The 18,575-nt window shown below is 42.2% G+C and overlaps 1 protein-coding gene across 2 annotated transcripts; it reads left to right on the plus strand.

Annotated features, from left to right (window-relative positions):
• The first annotated feature begins 1,104 nt into the window (after window positions 1–1,104).
• KINESIN-13A (P-loop containing nucleoside triphosphate hydrolases superfamily protein) lies at window positions 1,105–17,182 on the plus strand. 2 transcript variants are annotated; one of them, XM_078583580.1, is made up of 14 exons: window positions 1,105–1,247; window positions 1,358–1,748; window positions 2,156–2,190; window positions 2,256–2,377; window positions 8,960–9,139; window positions 10,000–10,104; window positions 14,458–14,535; window positions 14,606–14,687; window positions 15,071–15,233; window positions 15,365–15,691; window positions 16,109–16,327; window positions 16,398–16,584; window positions 16,647–16,712; window positions 16,792–17,182. In XM_078583580.1, exons 2-14 carry the CDS (start codon window positions 1,651–1,653, stop codon window positions 16,972–16,974), a joined length of 1,845 nt encoding a protein of 614 aa, XP_078439706.1. In that variant the 5' UTR covers window positions 1,105–1,247; window positions 1,358–1,650; the 3' UTR covers window positions 16,975–17,182. The 2 variants fall into 2 exon arrangements, with proteins under 2 accessions (XP_078439706.1, XP_078439701.1); XM_078583575.1 differs by having other exon boundaries at window positions 2,156–2,377.
• Window positions 17,183–18,575: the final 1,393 nt, after the last annotated feature.

Here is an 18,575-nt window from a genome sequence, read left to right on the forward strand (position 1 = left end):
AGCATATCTGGTGGCCTATGTTCTACTATCATGCATGCCACCACTAGCTCTGCCACTCATCGTCACGTGTCCCCTACATATTTGTCACATCGATGACAGTAAAATCATCATCACTCCATTTTTCAGACGTGTAGCCATCTTCATCTCCATTGTGATCATCTATTGTATCTGTTTATCCGCTTTACTCGACTTACATCCATCACCAATCGTCACCCGACACCCCCCCCCCCCCCATAGCTCTGACTAGGGTATTTTAATTCTTCCTTTAAATTAAACCTTTTTATAAAATCCCAGTATTATTTTATAAATTTTGATTAAATTAGATTAATAATTTCTGAGGTTCCTAGATTTATTTTGAATTACTTTTCACTAGTTATTATCGTAAAAAAATAGTTAGTTCCTATAATAAATATAAAATCTAAAAAAATAGAAATTAGATATGTATTTCACTTATTCAATACTTGCTACCTATCGGTTCGACCCTAGCTCGCCATGTGATCATAGGAAAAAAATATAAATATTGTTGCATAAACCAGATGCCTTACATGATATTTATAACCGCACTTTCTGGTCTACAATGATCACCTCATCGCACGACATCCTAGTTGCAGGGACGAAATGACATATCAAATGTTTCTAATTTTACATGTTTAAGTTTATAATTTATTTTGAATTGTTTCTATTCTCTATGGGTCTTCCTCTCTCTCAGTTTCCCTCTCTCTTGTTCCCTCCCTCCTCTATCTCTCTCTGGATCAATGGGTCGATCGATCTTCTTCTATGTCAGACTCCCTCTCTCTAAGTCTCAATCTCTTTCTCATTCTTTATTTTCTCTCCATTTATACAATATAATTATTTATTGTTTTTTTAATTTCTGACTACCGTATCTCTCCTTTCCTTCTAAACATAAAACATATTTATTTCCCTTTTCTTCATTTTCCCCCTTTTTTTATTTAAAATTCTGTCACCTGCCGATGTCATCCGTCACCGTCGCGGGGCTAAAACGTCATCCGCACGGACCCGTCACGGTGACAGATGATGACGCTTGCAGAAGGTGACGAACGCAGAATCCGTCAACGAATCACCCAGAGTTTAAATACGGCCTGTTACCGTTCATTACGGGGAGTGATCTCTCTCGCTGATTCTCTCCCTCTATCTGGCGTCTCGTTTCCTGTCTCTCCCGTTACGTCCAAGAAACAGAAGTGCTGCGCGATCTGGAGTCGCATTATCTGGAATTGGCTTCGGATCTGGTGTCCTAATCTTTAATTTTTGTTTCTCGAATCTCTGTAGAATATCTTGCGAGTGGATTTTGGTGATGATCGGCTAGTTTCTTACGATGACATTGTTTTTGTTGTTCTAGGATCGCAAGGCCGATTTCGTCGGCGATTACACTCGTTTTCGTGTGCACCGCAGAGGATTTCTTCAAAATTTCCAGTTTCCGGATCTCGGATGATCAGTAACTCGAAGTTCGTGTATGGCGTTTTATTCTATTTAGAACACAGCTGTCTTCCTTGTTTGATCTGTTGAAGTTGGCGCGGTGAGGTCGATCTTAGCGCCACATGGGTGGTCCGGGGCAGCAGAGCAATGTTGGCCCGGCGGCTGCTCTTTGCGACAACCACGCGGCTGGTGTAGGGCTTGTAGGCGACTCTGGAGATGCGGTTATGGCCCGGTGGCTCCAGTCTGCTGGACTCCAGCATCTGGCTTCTCCAGTGGCGTCTACCGACTATCGCCTCTTCTCAAACGCAATGCAGGTTTGTATTTGGTTTACACCTCTTCATCTTTAAATTTGACGACTAGAACATGCTTTCAGTTTTGTTATTTGCATCAGATGTTGGGCTTCTTCTCGTAGTGTCGTGATTGATCAGCTTATTGTATCGATACTTTGTGCTCTTAAAGGTCCCACGGTTTGAACTTTCAACCCAAAGAAGTGATTGTGTTTCTGTTGAGTCGAATATTTCCCAGTATTCAGTTCACATAGACACGTGATTTATTTGAATGATGTGCCGTCGGTCTAGGTGTGTTGATGATTGTGAGAAATCAGTACTTAGTTTGCTTAGCTCAATCTATAATGAAAATTTTCTTGATTGAATTATTATTCCGCTAAATTTCTATCGTGTTTATGCTTGCCATCCGTCTAATTCTATATATTTAAATTTAGGGCTATGGAAGGCAGCCTGCAGAAGAGAAACAGAGGTTATTAAAGGTTTTTAAGAACTTGAATTTCAATGGAGACTCAGAATCGGAAACTTTCGCGCCAGAAACACAGGCTTTTGGGGGAGTTGGTGGCGGTGAGGGCTTCTACTCACCCGATCTACGGGGGGAGTTAGGGGCAGGGCTATTGGATCTCAATGCGATGGATGATACCGAACTTTTTTCAGAGGTACGTGTGGCTGTGTGCCCTATTACGTATCAATCTACGTCAATGTGATGGTACCTAAAAACAGCTCCCTCCAATGACCTATTTTTTCGTCTTAATTTTTTATCACCAGCGGTGTAAGCTTAGTTTTATTCTTCCCTCAACGTTCAGTCATCACATTTTATTGTCTTCCTCATTAAATGGATGTCCTCCTTCCAAGAAATGACAACGTGTTCAACTGTTTTTGCCTGTTTCTCCACTTTGTCCAGTGGACTGTGAAACATATTAATAGTCCTACAGTCGCTCTATTTCCTGTGTCCTATTCCTTGTTCATCTCTGCAGGGTTTATCTTTTGCTACATTTCACTAGGTTGGCAAAACAGTTTGGCACTGTTGTTGCTGAACTTACTTTAATTCTACGCACAATTGTTAAATTTCGTTCCTTCGTTGTTGTCTAATTGAGTTGAATGTCGTGCATTGAGGTGTTATGGGAAGCAGTTACCTTGACTTTTTTGGCTTTCGGGTATATAATTGTTATGATTTGAAAATTGAGGACAAGGACCAGGGATGACAACATGGCCGATTTCAATTGATAAAAATCATGTTGTGCATCTGGTAGGGTTCGCCCAACCGATATCCGTCCGTCATCCGGTATCGGACAACCGATATCCGATATCGGGGGAAAAATGGGACGATGCCGGATATCGGATATCGGACGATATCCGTCTCTGAGGGGTAGACGGATATCGGTACCGGATACCGTAGGTAGAGGGACGCGACGGATACCGGATGCCGGATATCGGTTTCGATATCCGGATATCGGAACCGGTATCTGGATATTGGAACAGGTATTGACAATAAAAAATATAATTTTCATATCAATCTATGACTTACGTACATTAGCATCGAATGATTTTATTCTATTTTCAATCTCAGTTAATATATAGAGTGCAAAATTATCAATTTTTTCCATGTGGGATAACAGGATTCGGGCTTGGTGTTAAACTCAGAATCCCGTTATCCCACATGGAAGAAATTAGAAATCTTTCTCTGTATATATTAAATGAATCTGACAACACATTAAATGTTAAAATTATATTTTAATCTATACTCGCTATATTTAATGGCCCTTATATTTGTTCATTATTTAACATAATATCACAGCGTCCAATAAATAGAAGTGAAAAGTTCTATTTTCTTCCATATGGGATTAAAGGGATTTGGAGTTTAACACCAAACCCGAATCCTGTTATCCCATATGGAAAAAATTGATAATATTTGGCTGTATATATTAAACAAGATGTATAATCAATCAGAAGCTCTCTTATTACTCTCTTGCCCACATTGAAACCATTCTAATCGCTCTATAATTATCATTTAAAAATATTGTAAAGTATCCTTTCGATGTGGATATCAAAAACCAATATCTACACCCGATATCTGATGTCGTCATCCTCCCCCCTGAGACGGAGACGGATGCCGACATTGAGACGGATATCGGAATCGGATATCGGCACTGAAGCAACTGATATCCGATACCGATATCTGATATCTGGATATCGAAAAGAACGGATACCGGAAATTGCCTTTCCGGTATCCGATACAGCTTCCATCCCAATACCGGCATCCGGTACCGGTATCGGGACGGGCGAACACTAGCATCTGGGTTCCAGATAAAGATGTCTTTCTTCAGTAGCTGTGTGGGCGGCAAGGCAATGGTGCCTAAACCTTGTCAGTGTCGGAGGCAGGTCTACGGACGAGATCTACTGTCCCGACGTATTCAATCTGAGGCTGCGAATAACATTTCTTTGGGTTCGTGTGCAGCTAGTGCTGAGGTCAGATTTAGACTAAAATGCTGTCAAAGAAAATGAGTGCAAATCTGGGTAAGAAGGGTTGAAAGATGTGGTCTATTAGTCTCTGGAAAGTCATTGATGCATTTGAGTCCAAAAGTGATCGTAGTGTTCTTGATGTCTTGCTCATGCATAGGGATCTGGTTGTAACTGGATTTCTTCATATCCAATTTCAAGAAAATTCAAGTGCCAAGAAGCTCATCCAGAAGCTCGTTCTACCATTGGAATAGGAAATCAGATTGGAACAGTAATCCTGTTGAATGCCCAGAAATCAGTGCAACAGAGCCAAGCATTACCCTTCTTGTGCACCAATGGAGTGCAGTGGCTAGATGAGTCCAGCATCCAACTGTTCGTGGACGAGGAATTCTATAACTCGACTTTCTGCAAGTGGGAATAATGATATGGGCAACAGTGAAGTGTCAAGGATGAGCCTTTGCTGTCAATCTCAATGTAACATGTGTCAATTCCACAGTGCATGCAGCCAAGAATACCCCAAAAAAATGTCCATGCTGAAGCGTCACAGGAAAAAAGGTGATGATTGCTGCGTAGCCTTATCATTGGACAGCAAGGTTTGCAATCTGCTTATTCCCGCTTGACACCACTGTTGCCGTAGCAAATTTGTTAAGGCAGGACTGTACCGGACGGAAGCTTTAGTTCCCAAGCCAGATGGCAACAGATGCTATTGGCTGACACATTGCTGTTGATGACTACCTGTACGTCTTGTCCCAAGATGATGCCTTGGATTCGTAGGGAATCAGGTGAGGGTGACTTGCACAACCCCCAAGTTGTCTTACACTGTCTCAACGTTGTCGTTGGAAGTAGAAACAAAGTTGTTGCCCAGGGGATCAGGGCGGTTCGCTTGATGAGTGGCAATCAGATGTGCAAGTCCTTCTGGCAACGCCGGCCCAGTGTAAAATGGTAAGAGTTGTGGTGCGGGAGGAGCTCGTGAGGAAAGTCTGATCTTGCTTCTGATCTTGGCAATTTTGCTGTGTGGGAGGGGCTGTTGTTGGTGGCATGGCCTTGCCAGTCCGGGAAGGACGTCCAGCCTGCCTGTCAGACTGCCCCTCCAATTCGCTCAGCGTGGGCTCCACCTCAAAAGCACAGTCAATCAACTCCACGATGGACTGGGGATGAGCACGATAGACCTTGGCTTGAAGCATAGGATGGAGAACTTTGAGCGGGCATTCATAGCCGTTTCATCTGTCAGATCAGGTAGGTGACCCACCAATTCCAGTGGGTGTATGATACGATCCTGCTAAGGGCGTATCATCTCCGGTGTAATTTGAGGATAAGGAGAGTTCAGGGGGTGAAGAATATAACGGGAATGGTGGGGAAGAGGCCGCGCAGAGGGGGTAGGGGATTGGACGGGGGTGACCTGCCTGAAGACGCAGTGATGCAGAGACGATCATGAGGATGGGGATCGTAGAGGGAGGCGGAGCATGGATTTAAGAAGAGAAGAGAGGAGGAAAACCAACAGTCACTTAAGAAACAACTTCCAGTCTGCCCTCCTAATGGGAGGGCTGTGCTATTTAAAGGAAAACAGGGGAGAGAGAGAGAGAGGAAAGGTAGAGACGAAACTGCCCCTCAGGACGGCTAGGGATCTTATCAGTGTATGCTTGAAAAGAGAAGAAACACAAAAAGAAGACTGGCCCCAGTAAGTCTGACTGACTATTCCTGCCTTTCACTTCTCTTTGACTAGACTTTCAGTCTCATCTTTCTGAGACATGGAATAACCATAGGGCCTATGACTCAAGCATTAGGTGCAAACACAAAGTAATAGTTGGTGTAAGACTTCCTCGCAGGATTCTGAAGGGATCTTTCTATCTGGAGTATCCAGACCATAACCTGATGCAATTGAAACAAAGAAGTTTGCCCTTGCATCTACTACTTGCTCATCATTTTTAATGAAATTACTATACTGGTCAGACTTGGATCTTCCCTGATATTCTGCATTTTACCATTCATATCAAGCTTCTTCACAATAGACATGATCAGCATGGACATATCCCAGAATTTATTGGCAGTGCATGCCAGAAACAACATCAATGCTACTGAGATCAAGAGTTACGTAGTCTAGGTCGCTGCAAACCTTTGGAAATGAATGGTGATGACTTTGTAGAGTCCGTGGGCTGATACGGTATGGCCATTGTCTCGGACGATCAGATAATTGACAGATTCAAATACAGAAAATTGGGAAGCAGAAATTATGAGTTTCTCCTGAATTAATCAGAGTTGTAGTTTGAGCTTCATAGTACATTGCTGATTCAGTCCTACCACGGAGACATGTGGATTGTTAATTATGTATCTTCTGAGTCTTCACCCTCAGTTTGAACTTCCTCTTCTCCCGCTATACCTGAATGTTTCGCCTCATGCTGGATATCTAATTAAAATAATTTTTTTAGTTGAATAGAGACACTTCTGGTTGCCCTTTGTTAAATTTTATTTCTTGTCTTTATTCTTCTTAGTGAGCCGCATGTTATAAGTGACCCATATAGTTTGTTTCTATTTCTTTAAATTGTTGTATGTTGGCCACTGTTATAAGCAGCCCGCATGACTTATTCTTGGAGTAAGTCACATTAGCGAGTGGGGTTCATATGCTCTGTTTTATTTGCTGCTATTTAAGCTGGTGTGGTGTAATCGAAGAGTGACATTTTATTCTTAGTCATCCTTGGATTGTTTCTGCTTTGCAGCGGATGTCATAAGTTATCCTTTTGTCAGTTCCAAGACTTTTCAGTTCTTCCAATCACCAGAAAATCTAACTTTTGTGATTTTCATGGCCTATAAGTTTTGCCGCCGAATTGTCACCTATGGTGTGCTTCTCTGGGAAACACTGTAACCCTACCTAACACACTGTTATATAGGGTTACAGTGTGGGCCACTCTTTTTGAATGGTCTTTGGCCTTCTAAGAAGACTTTTACTCGTGACTTTCTGATGGAGTTTCTGATGACGAATTCTTAGTTTGGTGTTCCTATCAGTTTAAAAATGGAGACCTATTCTCTGTCCAATAAAACTATTCCAAAGTGGTTCATCCATATTTGGCACAAGTAACTTGATTTTTTTTTCTGAAAAATATTGTACATCTTGAATTCTTCTCTTTTGGTACATTGACAGCCATCGAAATTCCCATCCCAAAATATTGACAATGCTCCTTGTATTTCTCTTTCAATTTTCTCTATTGGAAATCTTGGGTATAGGAGTTATAGGACTTGTAGTTCTGTAGTCACTGTTGATCCTTTCATCCTTGCTTTCCATCGGCTGGCTGAGTGTGCAATCCCAGCGGATTTGGATTTGGTGGAGAAACGGTAGCAATGTGGACATAAATCCCTCGTTCATACCTTTCATTTCCTGTCAGATCATTTCTGTCATCTTCTTTATTGATTTCTGAAATTCATCGTGGTCACATTGATGCTCACCTCTCAAGGTCTCATTATCTGTTTTAAGTGCTTGAAGCTATTCCCAAATGGACCGTGGCTCTGAAACCCATCGGAACATGCCTGGATATTCTTCAGAGAGCCAAGCTCAATCTGGAGGATGATCCACTGATACTATGCTTGTTGAGGAACTTCAAGTAAGATTCTTGATTTGGATTATTAGACAAGAACAATCCAAGAAGTAGAGAGAGAAAGAGGGAGACAGTAACCAGAGTCAAACAATGGCCTTTGAGAAACAGTATAGATCCTTAATATAAAGGCCCTTGACATGAACCTCTAATTGGTACACAGGTGTTGGAATCCACAAGACCTGGACAGCGAGTTTTTTTAACATTTGATTTTTGTCCTCGGCTCTTCCAAAATTTTCTGACGTTATTTGTAGTTGTGACTAATGAGTACCCTGCCTTAACTGCAAAAACTGTTTGCTGAGATCCATCGTTTTCTTATCCGAGTCAGATAGGGTTGATCTCTGCTCATGGAGATGAGAACAAGATTGCAACCATTCATTTTGACTTATCTACTAAGTTCTCCTTGCTCAAAACAGTGCGGTTTGTGTTTTAGCACAACATTATGCTTAATGAGAAATAGCAGTGCCCTTGCTTTCAGCTATAGGCTTTACCACTGTTGGTAAGCTCTTGAATCTAGCAAAACACTGCACACTTGGGCCATAAAAGAAGGCCAGTGGCAGGTGTTGTAGAGGAGTGTTGAAACACAACATCTTGTTTAAAGAGGAAAAGAAATGCCTTTTGCTATCAGCTATAACTTTTAACACTGCTGGTAAATGCTTGTATCTAACAGTTTGACATCCTGCAACTAATACCTTCTGAAGAGCCAATCTGGAAGGAGAGAGATTCGATCCAATCTAATAATCAAGTCGACCACCATGGTGATCGATAAAAGTTTTGAAACATGTATCTTGAATAATCAGATGTCCGTTTGTCCGGAAGACTTGAAGCTAAGTATATTGTTATGATAACACAGCTTGACAGTCTCGGCGGTTGTTTCCTTTTCTCGGGAAAAGTGAGGGCATATGGTCGGACATTTTTAAACTAATAGGGCTACTCTTTCATGTTATTATTACGAGCAGAAAATTGCAGTGTGATGATTCACCATTCTTACCGCCTTGGTTTTTCCTCATCTTTCAGAGTTAGTCCTGTTTTCAATGATAACTTCCTCACTTTCCTGTAAACTCTCAGTAATAGAGATTTGTGGAGGTTGTTCATGATTTTATATTTCAATGATCTAGAGAAATTGGTCTTAACATATTTTCTAAATGCTTGATGATCAACTCTTCCCTTTTTATGGACTTTTTTTTTTACTCGCAGCATGGGATGTCACTAGCCCTTGAGTCATCATCATTCTTCTCGGGTGGAAACTTGGATAAAGACCTCGATATAGTTTCATCTAGGGCGCGCAAAGTTCACCCTGAGGCTAGCGTTGGAGTCTCAGCTGTAGAGAAAGAGCCGAGTGTAAAGGAAACCAACATTGCGAAGATTAAAGTTGTGGTATGTTAAGCCGTTCTCTTGCATAATTTATGAGTTTTCTATGCTCTTACAAGATACTGATTTCCATAACTTCATTTGTGCTTATAACGTTTCTTTGGCGGTAATTTCAAATGGACCCGAGGGCTTGTATTTCCGGCAGATAAACCTGGTTGAAATAGATTCAGTACCGTAGGCCTTTTTTCTGTGGTAGAATATTCTCCCAAGTAACACAGCTAAAAAAATATCAAAAACGTATGCGTGAAAAGGCATTGATTTCCTGGCATATAAACCTGGTTGAATTAGAGTCTGTACCTTGGGCCTTTTTTTAGCGTAGAATGTTCTTGCTAATGACATAGCTTAAAAAATATCAAAAAATTTAAGCGTGAAAAGTTTTGGATCGCTTCTGGTGAATCTTATGAATCCTTGCTAGTGACCTTTCTATCCGAAGTTATATGTTGTAGTATATCATGTTTTTGATTTATTTATTTTATACATTCGGCATTAAACTTATCCCAATACTCTGAGAAACTTGATGACGGTAATTTGTGTTTAATTAACAATGCAGACGGACTCTCAAGTACAGAAACTGTTTCCAGAAAGCGGCTATGTCATCTTCCTTACATTTTTTCTTCGTACATATTGTTTTGCGTATGAGATATGATCAGGATCTGAAATTTCAGTCATCTAAGACTCTTTCTCTCAATTTTATTATTTTCTATTTTCCTACCTTTGAATAAGGCCAGGTTATGCCTGATCCGTTCGAATTCTTCTCTCACACCCATTTAGGGGAATATTCTAGAACATCCTCTACTTGAGGTTTCCGCCACATATATTATATCTTCTAAATTTGATGCAGCATACACTGAAATAATTTATTTCAGGTTCGTAAAAGGCCACTGAACAAAAAGGAGATATCTAGAAAGGAGGATGATATTGTGTCCGTGCATGACAGTACATCCTTGTCTGTCCATGAGCCCAAGTTGAAGGTCAGTTTCTATCGTTTGACCTAATCATTTTTTCTGATATAAATGCTGGACAAATAAGAAAAAAGTTGATAGTGAGATACGTGGAAAGTTTATTCCTCTCAATTTTGCCCGGTCACGTTGTCTTTGATAACTTTAGTACGTGAGAAGTAGGCTTTCCTGTATTTCTTACCATATCTCCATTTTATCGTGGCCTTCTATTAAGGGGACTGATGCAGGCCCCAAGGACGAGCCCTATAAGCCCATTTTGGCGTGGTACGTAAAGGGCAGAGACATCTTCTGAAGGGTCATTGAGAATGGGACTTGTTGAGCGTGGAATCTCTGCAACCTTCCGGGCTGGAACACGAGGAAAGCCTAGCTAACGAATAGGGTTTGGACAAAATAACTTATCTTCTCAAAAGTCAGGTCCCACGATTTTGTAGGGTGGACTACTCATAATAAGTGGGTCCATAATGTGACACAAGGTATGGCCTTATAGGGGCACTTACACAAATACACGGCAGACAGGACTATTAATCTGGAAGATTTCTTCCATCATTGATCTATTTTTCTTTCTTCCCACTGACCTATTGATACCATCAGAGCATCAAGTAGGGATTTTATTTGAAATTCATGTAAAAATTATATTGAAAGAATCAAAACACCCAATGAGAATTCACCAGATACCAAATCGTTCAAGATCCGATGCACGATGGAATCAGGGAGAATCTTGAGAGGATAACCGTTGAACGGATCAGGCAAATCCTCCCTCCTCCTGGTGGCAGTCCTCTCCTTCACTCTGTTACAATCCTGGGAAAATTAGGGATTGGACAAGAGATCTGTTATGAAAAACACCAAGAAATTGCTACTAAAGGAAATCTTCAAGAATTCACGTCCAATTAGCACAATAGAGTGGATCACAAGAATGTGGTGAGGAGGAATAGATGGAGAATCAGAGGCATAATTGGATCGATTAGACGTGCCTTGCGAGATTGAGAGAATCTCCCTTCTTCGCCTGAGTACCACAGCTCCTCTTCAAGAAACCAAAAAATGAGTTTGTTCTGTTTTATGTCTGTCCTCTTTTTCGTAGAATGCTCCCTCCACTCGTTTGAACTAGCACGTGCTGACTCGGTGACAAGTGAAAAATGGTGCCTCCAATTATTGAAATCATATGTTCTTGGAAGAACTATATCATACTCCAGCCCTCAACCATGCCTGCTCTCAGTTGAATAATAACTTTTTTGTGAAAATATTCTTTTCCTGCTTTCTTCCACTCCCATTGTATTCATATGAGTTCGGCCACATGCACCGTTTCCCTGCACATGTCTCTGGTCCCTGCACTGTCTGCTTAGACAGCCTTCCGCATGTTCATATAATGAACGTATCAATACTCCCCCCTGGACATTCATCTGGTCCTCAAGTCTGAAGTCGGGAAAGGCTTTGGACAGACAATCCGCTTGCTCCCAAATGTCTTTGGCTTCTGAGAGGTTCTTTCATCTGATCAGTTTTTCTGGGCACGGTGATGTAGATCTTGTATAAATGACAGCCTCCTGATAAACCTGTCATTCCCACTCACTTATAAGCATTGAAGAGAGAGATGAATGTTAGGAAAATTTACCAAAGCTTTCTTGAGTGTTGAAGCATGGAAAACAGGATGGATATTGAGATGGCTTGGAAGATTAATCAGGTAAGATCTTCAAGAATTGCCAAATGTAGTAATATTCTCCAAGTCTTGGATGCCGTACAAGGGAAGAACAAATGTAGGGAAATAACTATGGACAAGAATCAGAAAGAAGAACTCAGGCTAACCAGAAAGGTAGCGCCTGCTGCTGATCAGGAGGATCTCCCACCCCTCGGGCCCCCACCGATCATGCAATGGAACTTCTTCTGGCCCTTCCGTTTCACCCTCACCCTTTTATTTATAGTGATTGATTCCAACCGCTTCATCGTTACCCCACATGTGATTTGAATCTGCACATGCGAGTTGGTTATGCTTCATCCTCACGTACGTTCTGGGTATAGTCATGACACGATATGATGAGAATAATTTCTTAGCCTGTGCAACAATGGCCATAATAGAATTGTAGCGTCTGGAGTTAGTCAGACCTTCGATAAAGTCTATCGATAGGTTGTCCCATATTTTGCTTGGGATTTGTAGTGGGTGTAGCAGATCAGCAGAGCTGTCACACTTGGCAGTATGGGACATAAGACTTGACTTGCTTTTCCATTCCTGTCCAAACAAGCCCTTGAGATATTCTTTTGTATGTTTTCTGAAACCCCCATGCCCACTTATCTTGGGTATGACCAGTTTCTTTTTGTAGAATAGGAGGTCTTGCTGTACATAATAGTATGGGTGCTTCTTTGATTAAAACAGGTTGGTCAAACCAGTGAACAGTTGAAATAACATAATAAGTGACACACTCTTCTCCAATGGACCAGAACAAGGAACCTGCTTCCATGTTTAATGTCAAATCAAAACCAAGTAACTTTGCCATCCACTTCTGTTGTCTTCTGCTTTCTCTGGCACTAGCTTCGTTGGGCCACTTTCAGAAACCCTAGCTGGCAGCAAAGAAAAAGGTCTAACTCATCTCTTTACTTCGCAAGAAGTTCCCTACTAGATTTTGTAGGGTACAATGTTCGTCATTCTATTTGAGTGGTCCTTGCTGGGCCTATTAGTTCCATAAACATCTGAACTGTGGCCTGTAGTAGATCTTTGGTGAACGACGTAGCGTCTGTAATCTGCAACGATACATTTCCAAATGAATTCCCCCTCTTTCCTGAAGTAAAGTCCACGACCTGCAGTTGCTTTCTAGCACGAAAGAACCTTAAAGGCTGCTTGCCAATGAGTCTCCTGGGGTCTTGCTTGAATTGGCTCATAAGCCCAACAGCAAACACTATGTCAGGCCATGTATGATGTAAATAGATAAGCTCTGATATTGTTCTCAATTTATGGGCATATCTTCAATTACACCCAATTTGACTTTTGGATCAATAGGCACGGAGGATGGTTTACAATCAGCCATTTTCTTCTCTTCGTTGGAGTAGGCAACTTCTATGCCCAAAAAATATCTCAGCCTTCCCGAGGACTTTATCTCAAATGCTTGAGATAGCTTGACACTCGGATGATTATTTCCACCCTCATCATCACCAAACATAATTATGTCATCCACACATACAGGTAAAATAGAATTTTCTTGTCTCAGAATTCTTTATAAACAGTGTATAGTCCGCATTTATCTGGCGATAACCCATATTCTTCATATTTGAGGAAAATTTTCGACACAAAGCATGGGGTGATTGTTTCTGGCCATACACGGCCTTCTTCAACTAGCATACTTTATATCCATTCTCCTTCCCATAGTACCAAGGTGTCAGTTGCATATGAATCTCCTCATTAAGGTCTCCATGGAGAAACCTATTCTTTATATTGTAAATATAAGTTCCATCCAAGGCTAGAAGGCAATAAAATTGAAATACGTGAAGTATTGAGTTTGTAATGAGCACAAATGTCTCTCTATAATGGACTCTTTTCTTCTCGAGAAACAAAAATCTCAAGTTCACTTCCGACGGAGTGTTTAGGCATGATCCTTCCCAGTGCCACATACGATCAGCAGGCTCACTCCAATGGAATCGCCTCTACAAGACCACAAACGAGGGGGGGCTGATCCAATGAAGTCCCTCATGATTGTTCTCCTCTTCACCGCATCTCCAGGTGGCCCGTCCTGGGCTGATCCCTATCCCTCCACTCGGCCTCTGCTCGACCATTCCTGTTCTCCTCTTCATCCGGAACTCTCTTTTTTGTATCAGACTATCTCCTGGTTCAGCAGCTCACCAATGCGAATTCAGGAATTAAGGCTCATTGATTCTTTCGGGGAAGGTGTCTTAATTATAAAATGACCTTCCTGCTAAAAGCCCTGTTTAAATGGTCCTTATGTGGTATGCTCCTCCCTGCTGAGAAGCTTCTGTATATCCTTCAGATATTTCTTTGAGGGGTTCGTATTGACTTCCTGCTCCTCTATAACCCGAATCATAGTTACTCTACACCTGGTTCTGAGCATAAATATGGAGTTCAAGAAAAATTGTCATTTTATCATGTTTCACTCCCATGGTAAATTCCTGTGAGTGACATACAAAGATGTCCGATAACTATTTGGGGTCAACTGAAACTAAATTAATTTTGACATGTTATAATAATTATTATGTAGAATGTGTCAATGGAGGATGTAAACTATGTTGAACTTCTGAAATAACCTCTTTTTTCAATGGCTGCATAAATTCTATCGTGGCGGAAAATTTTCTCTGGAGTTTGTTTAATCCTATCCTTTTTTGTTATAACATGTCTTTTTATGTAATGATCACTGGTCGTCAGTTCTTCAGGTGGACCTAACGGCTTACGTCGAGAATCATGAATTCTGTTTTGATGCTGTTCTTGACGAACAAGTGAGCAATGACGAGGTAATGTCCGCTTCATAGGGCCCACCTGCTTGCGCAGTCTTTTTGGTTTTTCTGAAAATTGCTGCGCCAGGTGTATCGTGTCACTGTGGAGCCCATTATTCCTACTCTTTTTCAGAAGACGAAAGCTACATGTTTTGCGTATGGACAGACAGGTGCTGATGCTTTCATTTTAATATTAGTTTTGTCATCCAATTCGTTCATATTGTTAGATTATTTTTCCACGGCCCTGATGTTTTAGACATGGATTTCGTGTGCAGTAACTCATACTTATTCCAGAAGGCATGAATGAATGAATTATTTGTTGCTTTAAAGTGCCAAAGGCAAAAAAGTCAGCTGAGCGAATATATTTTTCTTCACACAATATTTTTTCAACTATATAAGGACTGCTAGTAGTTGGTCCCTTTTGTTTTTTATGTTCAGGACCTTTAATAGTTTAACAGCTTACTAGATTTGTACGTTCCGGTTCAAAGATTTGATAATATATTCAAATGCGATCTATTAAAATTCTTTGTCGATTTTTATACCTGCTCTTCAGGCAGTGGGAAGACGTTCACCATGCAGCCCTTGCCCTTAAGGGCATCACATGACATCCTTAGGCTTCTAAATCAGCCCATCCACCGCAACCAAAAGCTTAGGCTGTGGCTCAGCTACTTCGAGATATATGGGGGGAAGCTTTTCGACCTTCTCAGTGAAAGAAGGTCATTCAGTATCTTTCGTAAACCAGTAATTTTAGTCCGTTGTCGACGTACAAACTATGATGTCTTAAACAGGATGGTTGACACGATGTGTTAGGTCAATAAACTTGAGGGGTTTTTTTAATGACCCACAGGAAGCTCTGCATGAGGGAAGATGGGCGGCAGCAGGTTTGCATCGTAGGGTTGCAAGAATTCGAGGTCTCAGACGTGCAGATCGTCAGAGAGTACATAGAGAAGGGGAACACAGCGAGAAGCACCGGTTCCACCGGTGCCAACGAAGAGTCGTCCAGGTCCCATGCCATCCTGCAGCTTGTCATTAAGAAGCACAAAGAGGCGGTCGCCCCAAGCTCTCGGCGCCGTGATGCCAAGGCCTCCGTCGAGGTTGTCGGAAAGATCTCCTTCATCGATCTTGCTGGCAGTGAGCGAGGTGCCGACACCACTGACAATGATCGTCAGACCAGGTTTGCTCCAGATCGGACACACCCACCCAATTCAGCTAACGGAACGATCTGATCCAACTGCCTATCCAGTCGGTCAGATCGGCAGACCCAGTGTGGCTCAATTGCTGTTGGCAGGCAATGACAAATTTGTCATTGTCATGATGATGATGGCAAATGGATTATGAGGATGAGGATGTTGATGGATTTATCATCATTGTCATCCACTCTTCATTGCCGAGTTAGGCAGATTAGTCATCATCATTGTCTTGCCGTCATGGTCATCCATGTTTGGGCCTGGACGTAGGATGATGATATTAGCAACTTATAAATGATGAGGATATGAAATTATCAGCAGAGATTCCTGCAACTCGGGAGACATAATATGTCAAATTATGAATCAAACTGATGGTTTTTCTGAGTCTATTTTTGGGGTTTCAGGATAGAGGGGGCAGAGATCAACAAGAGCTTGTTGGCGTTGAAGGAGTGCATCCGAGCACTGGACAACGACCAGAGCCACATCCCCTTTAGAGGCAGCAAGCTTACAGAGGTGCTCCGAGATTCCTTCGTTGGAAATTCCAGGACAATTATGATCTCCTGCATCTCCCCCAATGCCGGTTCTTGCGAGCACACCCTCAATACCCTCCGCTACGCCGACAGGTAATCTAGTTAATAATGAAGTCTTAATTCCCAACTGTCTCGTCGGTCTCGTTTATTCAACTGGCCCCAGGGTGAAGAGCCTCTCCCAGGGAGTGGGAAAGAGAGACCACCAACCGAGCAAGCGGCCAGAGGAGACGAGAGTAGCTCCCGTCCTGGCCTGTGAAACTCGCCCCATAGAAGAAGAAGAAGACGAAGAAGAAGAAGAAGAAGAAGAAGAACCCTCCATGGCAGAAGACGCGATCACCGCTCTCCTCGAGGTATTGTCTGTTGGAGCTCTGATGGCCGTTGTGAGGTTCTGAATTTGGTGAGGCTTCCTCAGGAAGAGGAGGCTCTGATTGCAGCACACAGAAAGGAAATCGAAGATACCATGGAGATCGTCCGCGAGGTGGTTATCTTTGAACCCGGTAACAACATAATTTCCAATTCAGGAGATGAAGTTTTGGGTGATCCTTGTTGATCTCCAGGAGATGAAGCTGCTGGCCGAGGTTGACCGGCCGGGCAGCCTGATTGACAACTATGTTAACCAGCTGAGCTTCGTCCTCTCCCGGAAGGCGGCAGGATTGGTGACGCTTCAAGCTTGCCTTGCCAGATTCCAGCACCGTCTAAAACAGCAAGAGATCCTCTCCACCAAGAAGATCCCCCGTTGAGGGTGCTACCATTCAGGTACCGGATACGAAACTGGATATCGGATAACGATTTCATTGAGGGTTTTGTTCCATTTTCGTTCGTAATCTGGGATTTGGTTATCAATATCCAATTTCCGATATACGATATCAATAACGGCTAGCAGAAAATTTCAGTACGTTATCGGACGGCATTCCATATTTTTATTGAATTTCATATTTTGATGCCTGATATCAGAGTATAATTCCCATATCTCAAACTATATGTATGTCGATGTTACAAGCGAAATAAATCAGAAGTCGACTTGTCAATCAGGCCTTGAGCTTGAAGCAGGGCAGCGAGAAATCTGATCGAGAGAGCAGGAGGGCACGCAAGAGAACCAGAGAGAGAGGGAGGGAGAGCAAGATAGAGAGTAGGAGAACAAGAGAGATAGTGAGGGAGAAGTAGAGAGGTAGAGAGTGATTGAGAAAGAAAGGGAGCAGGAGAATGAACAAGAGAGAGGGAAAGATAGAGAGAAGGGAGTATAGAGAGAGATAGAGTATGTGCATTGGACAAACAGACCGTCATCCGTTCTTTCTGAGTTCATCATCTGTCATCACCCGGAGTGATGGATGGATGACTGAACGGAATGATTACAGTCATGAGACATCAGTCATCCATCAGAGGATGACATGATGATTTGGTTGACAGAAACAGAAACAATCATCAAACATGAAAACAGTGAGCTCAATTGTCATCCTTGATGAGGGTGATAACAACCGTCGATGGGGATGAGGACCATTGTGGATGGGGACAAAAATTGTTGTGGCCAGGGAAAGCCAACTGTCGTGATCGCGAGAACCGTAGTGGAGGTGACGACTGACAAAAACAATCATTCTGGATGGAGATGACAACATTAAGAAAGGGGACATCGAAAAACATCAGATAGGGACAAATACTACCGGGGATGATGACCATTGAAGCTGGGTAAAACTGGTGTGGACAGGGACACTGACTGTTGACAGAATTTCGGCTCTAGGAGGTGATGATTTTTCTATAAATAGTCTAGGAGACAATGATGATGACGGTGATTAAAAAAGCTACAATTTAGGGAGAATTTAACAGTCTTCATCAGATGATTAGAATTTAGCCGGATTCTCAAGGATTGTCGTCTGATTGTCGAATCATAGTCTCACAATCACAACTGAGTGAGGCAGCCAACAAGAGAGATGATCATTTCATCCATTGAACATGAGAATCATCAAGAGATAAGATCAATTCATCAAAGAAAGAGCTAGGTAGCAAATCCGATAGCATCTCCAACGCTTCTTGCAGCCTGATGATTCATGGCTTGAAGGCGGGTGAACAAGTTGAGGGCACTGAGGCAGGAGTGGAATAGGTGTTTGGGCAGTAGTGACAAAGAGGACTTTGGGTGGGATAGTAGTTATAGGGCACCATCATCCAGGAGGGGGACGAAGGCCGGCCGGGAAGAAGATCATCCCGTCCTATATCCCATTTTTTAGAGGTCAGTCTTAATCATCCTGTCCCACATATTTTAGTCCACTGCCCCCCCATCCCGTCCAAGACATTCTTGTCCCGTCTGAGTCCAGGACGAATCAGTGTGTACGTCTGATGTTCGATCGTG

The sequence above is a fragment of the Wolffia australiana genome, chromosome 1, assembly GCF_029677425.1.
Source record: "Wolffia australiana isolate 7733 chromosome 1, ASM2967742v1".
NCBI classification, from domain to species: Eukaryota; Viridiplantae; Streptophyta; class Magnoliopsida; order Alismatales; family Araceae; genus Wolffia; species Wolffia australiana.

Coding starts and splice junctions, on each gene's coding strand:
- KINESIN-13A (XM_078583575.1), top strand. CDS start 1,557: ATGGGTGGTCCGGGGCAGCAGAGCAATGTTGGCCCGGCGGCTGCTCTT. Junction 14,536..14,605: donor AACAAGTGAGCAATGACGAG/GTAATGTCCGCT, acceptor TTGCTGCGCCAG/GTGTATCGTGTCACTGTGGA. Junction 16,713..16,791: donor CCATGGAGATCGTCCGCGAG/GTGGTTATCTTT, acceptor GTTGATCTCCAG/GAGATGAAGCTGCTGGCCGA.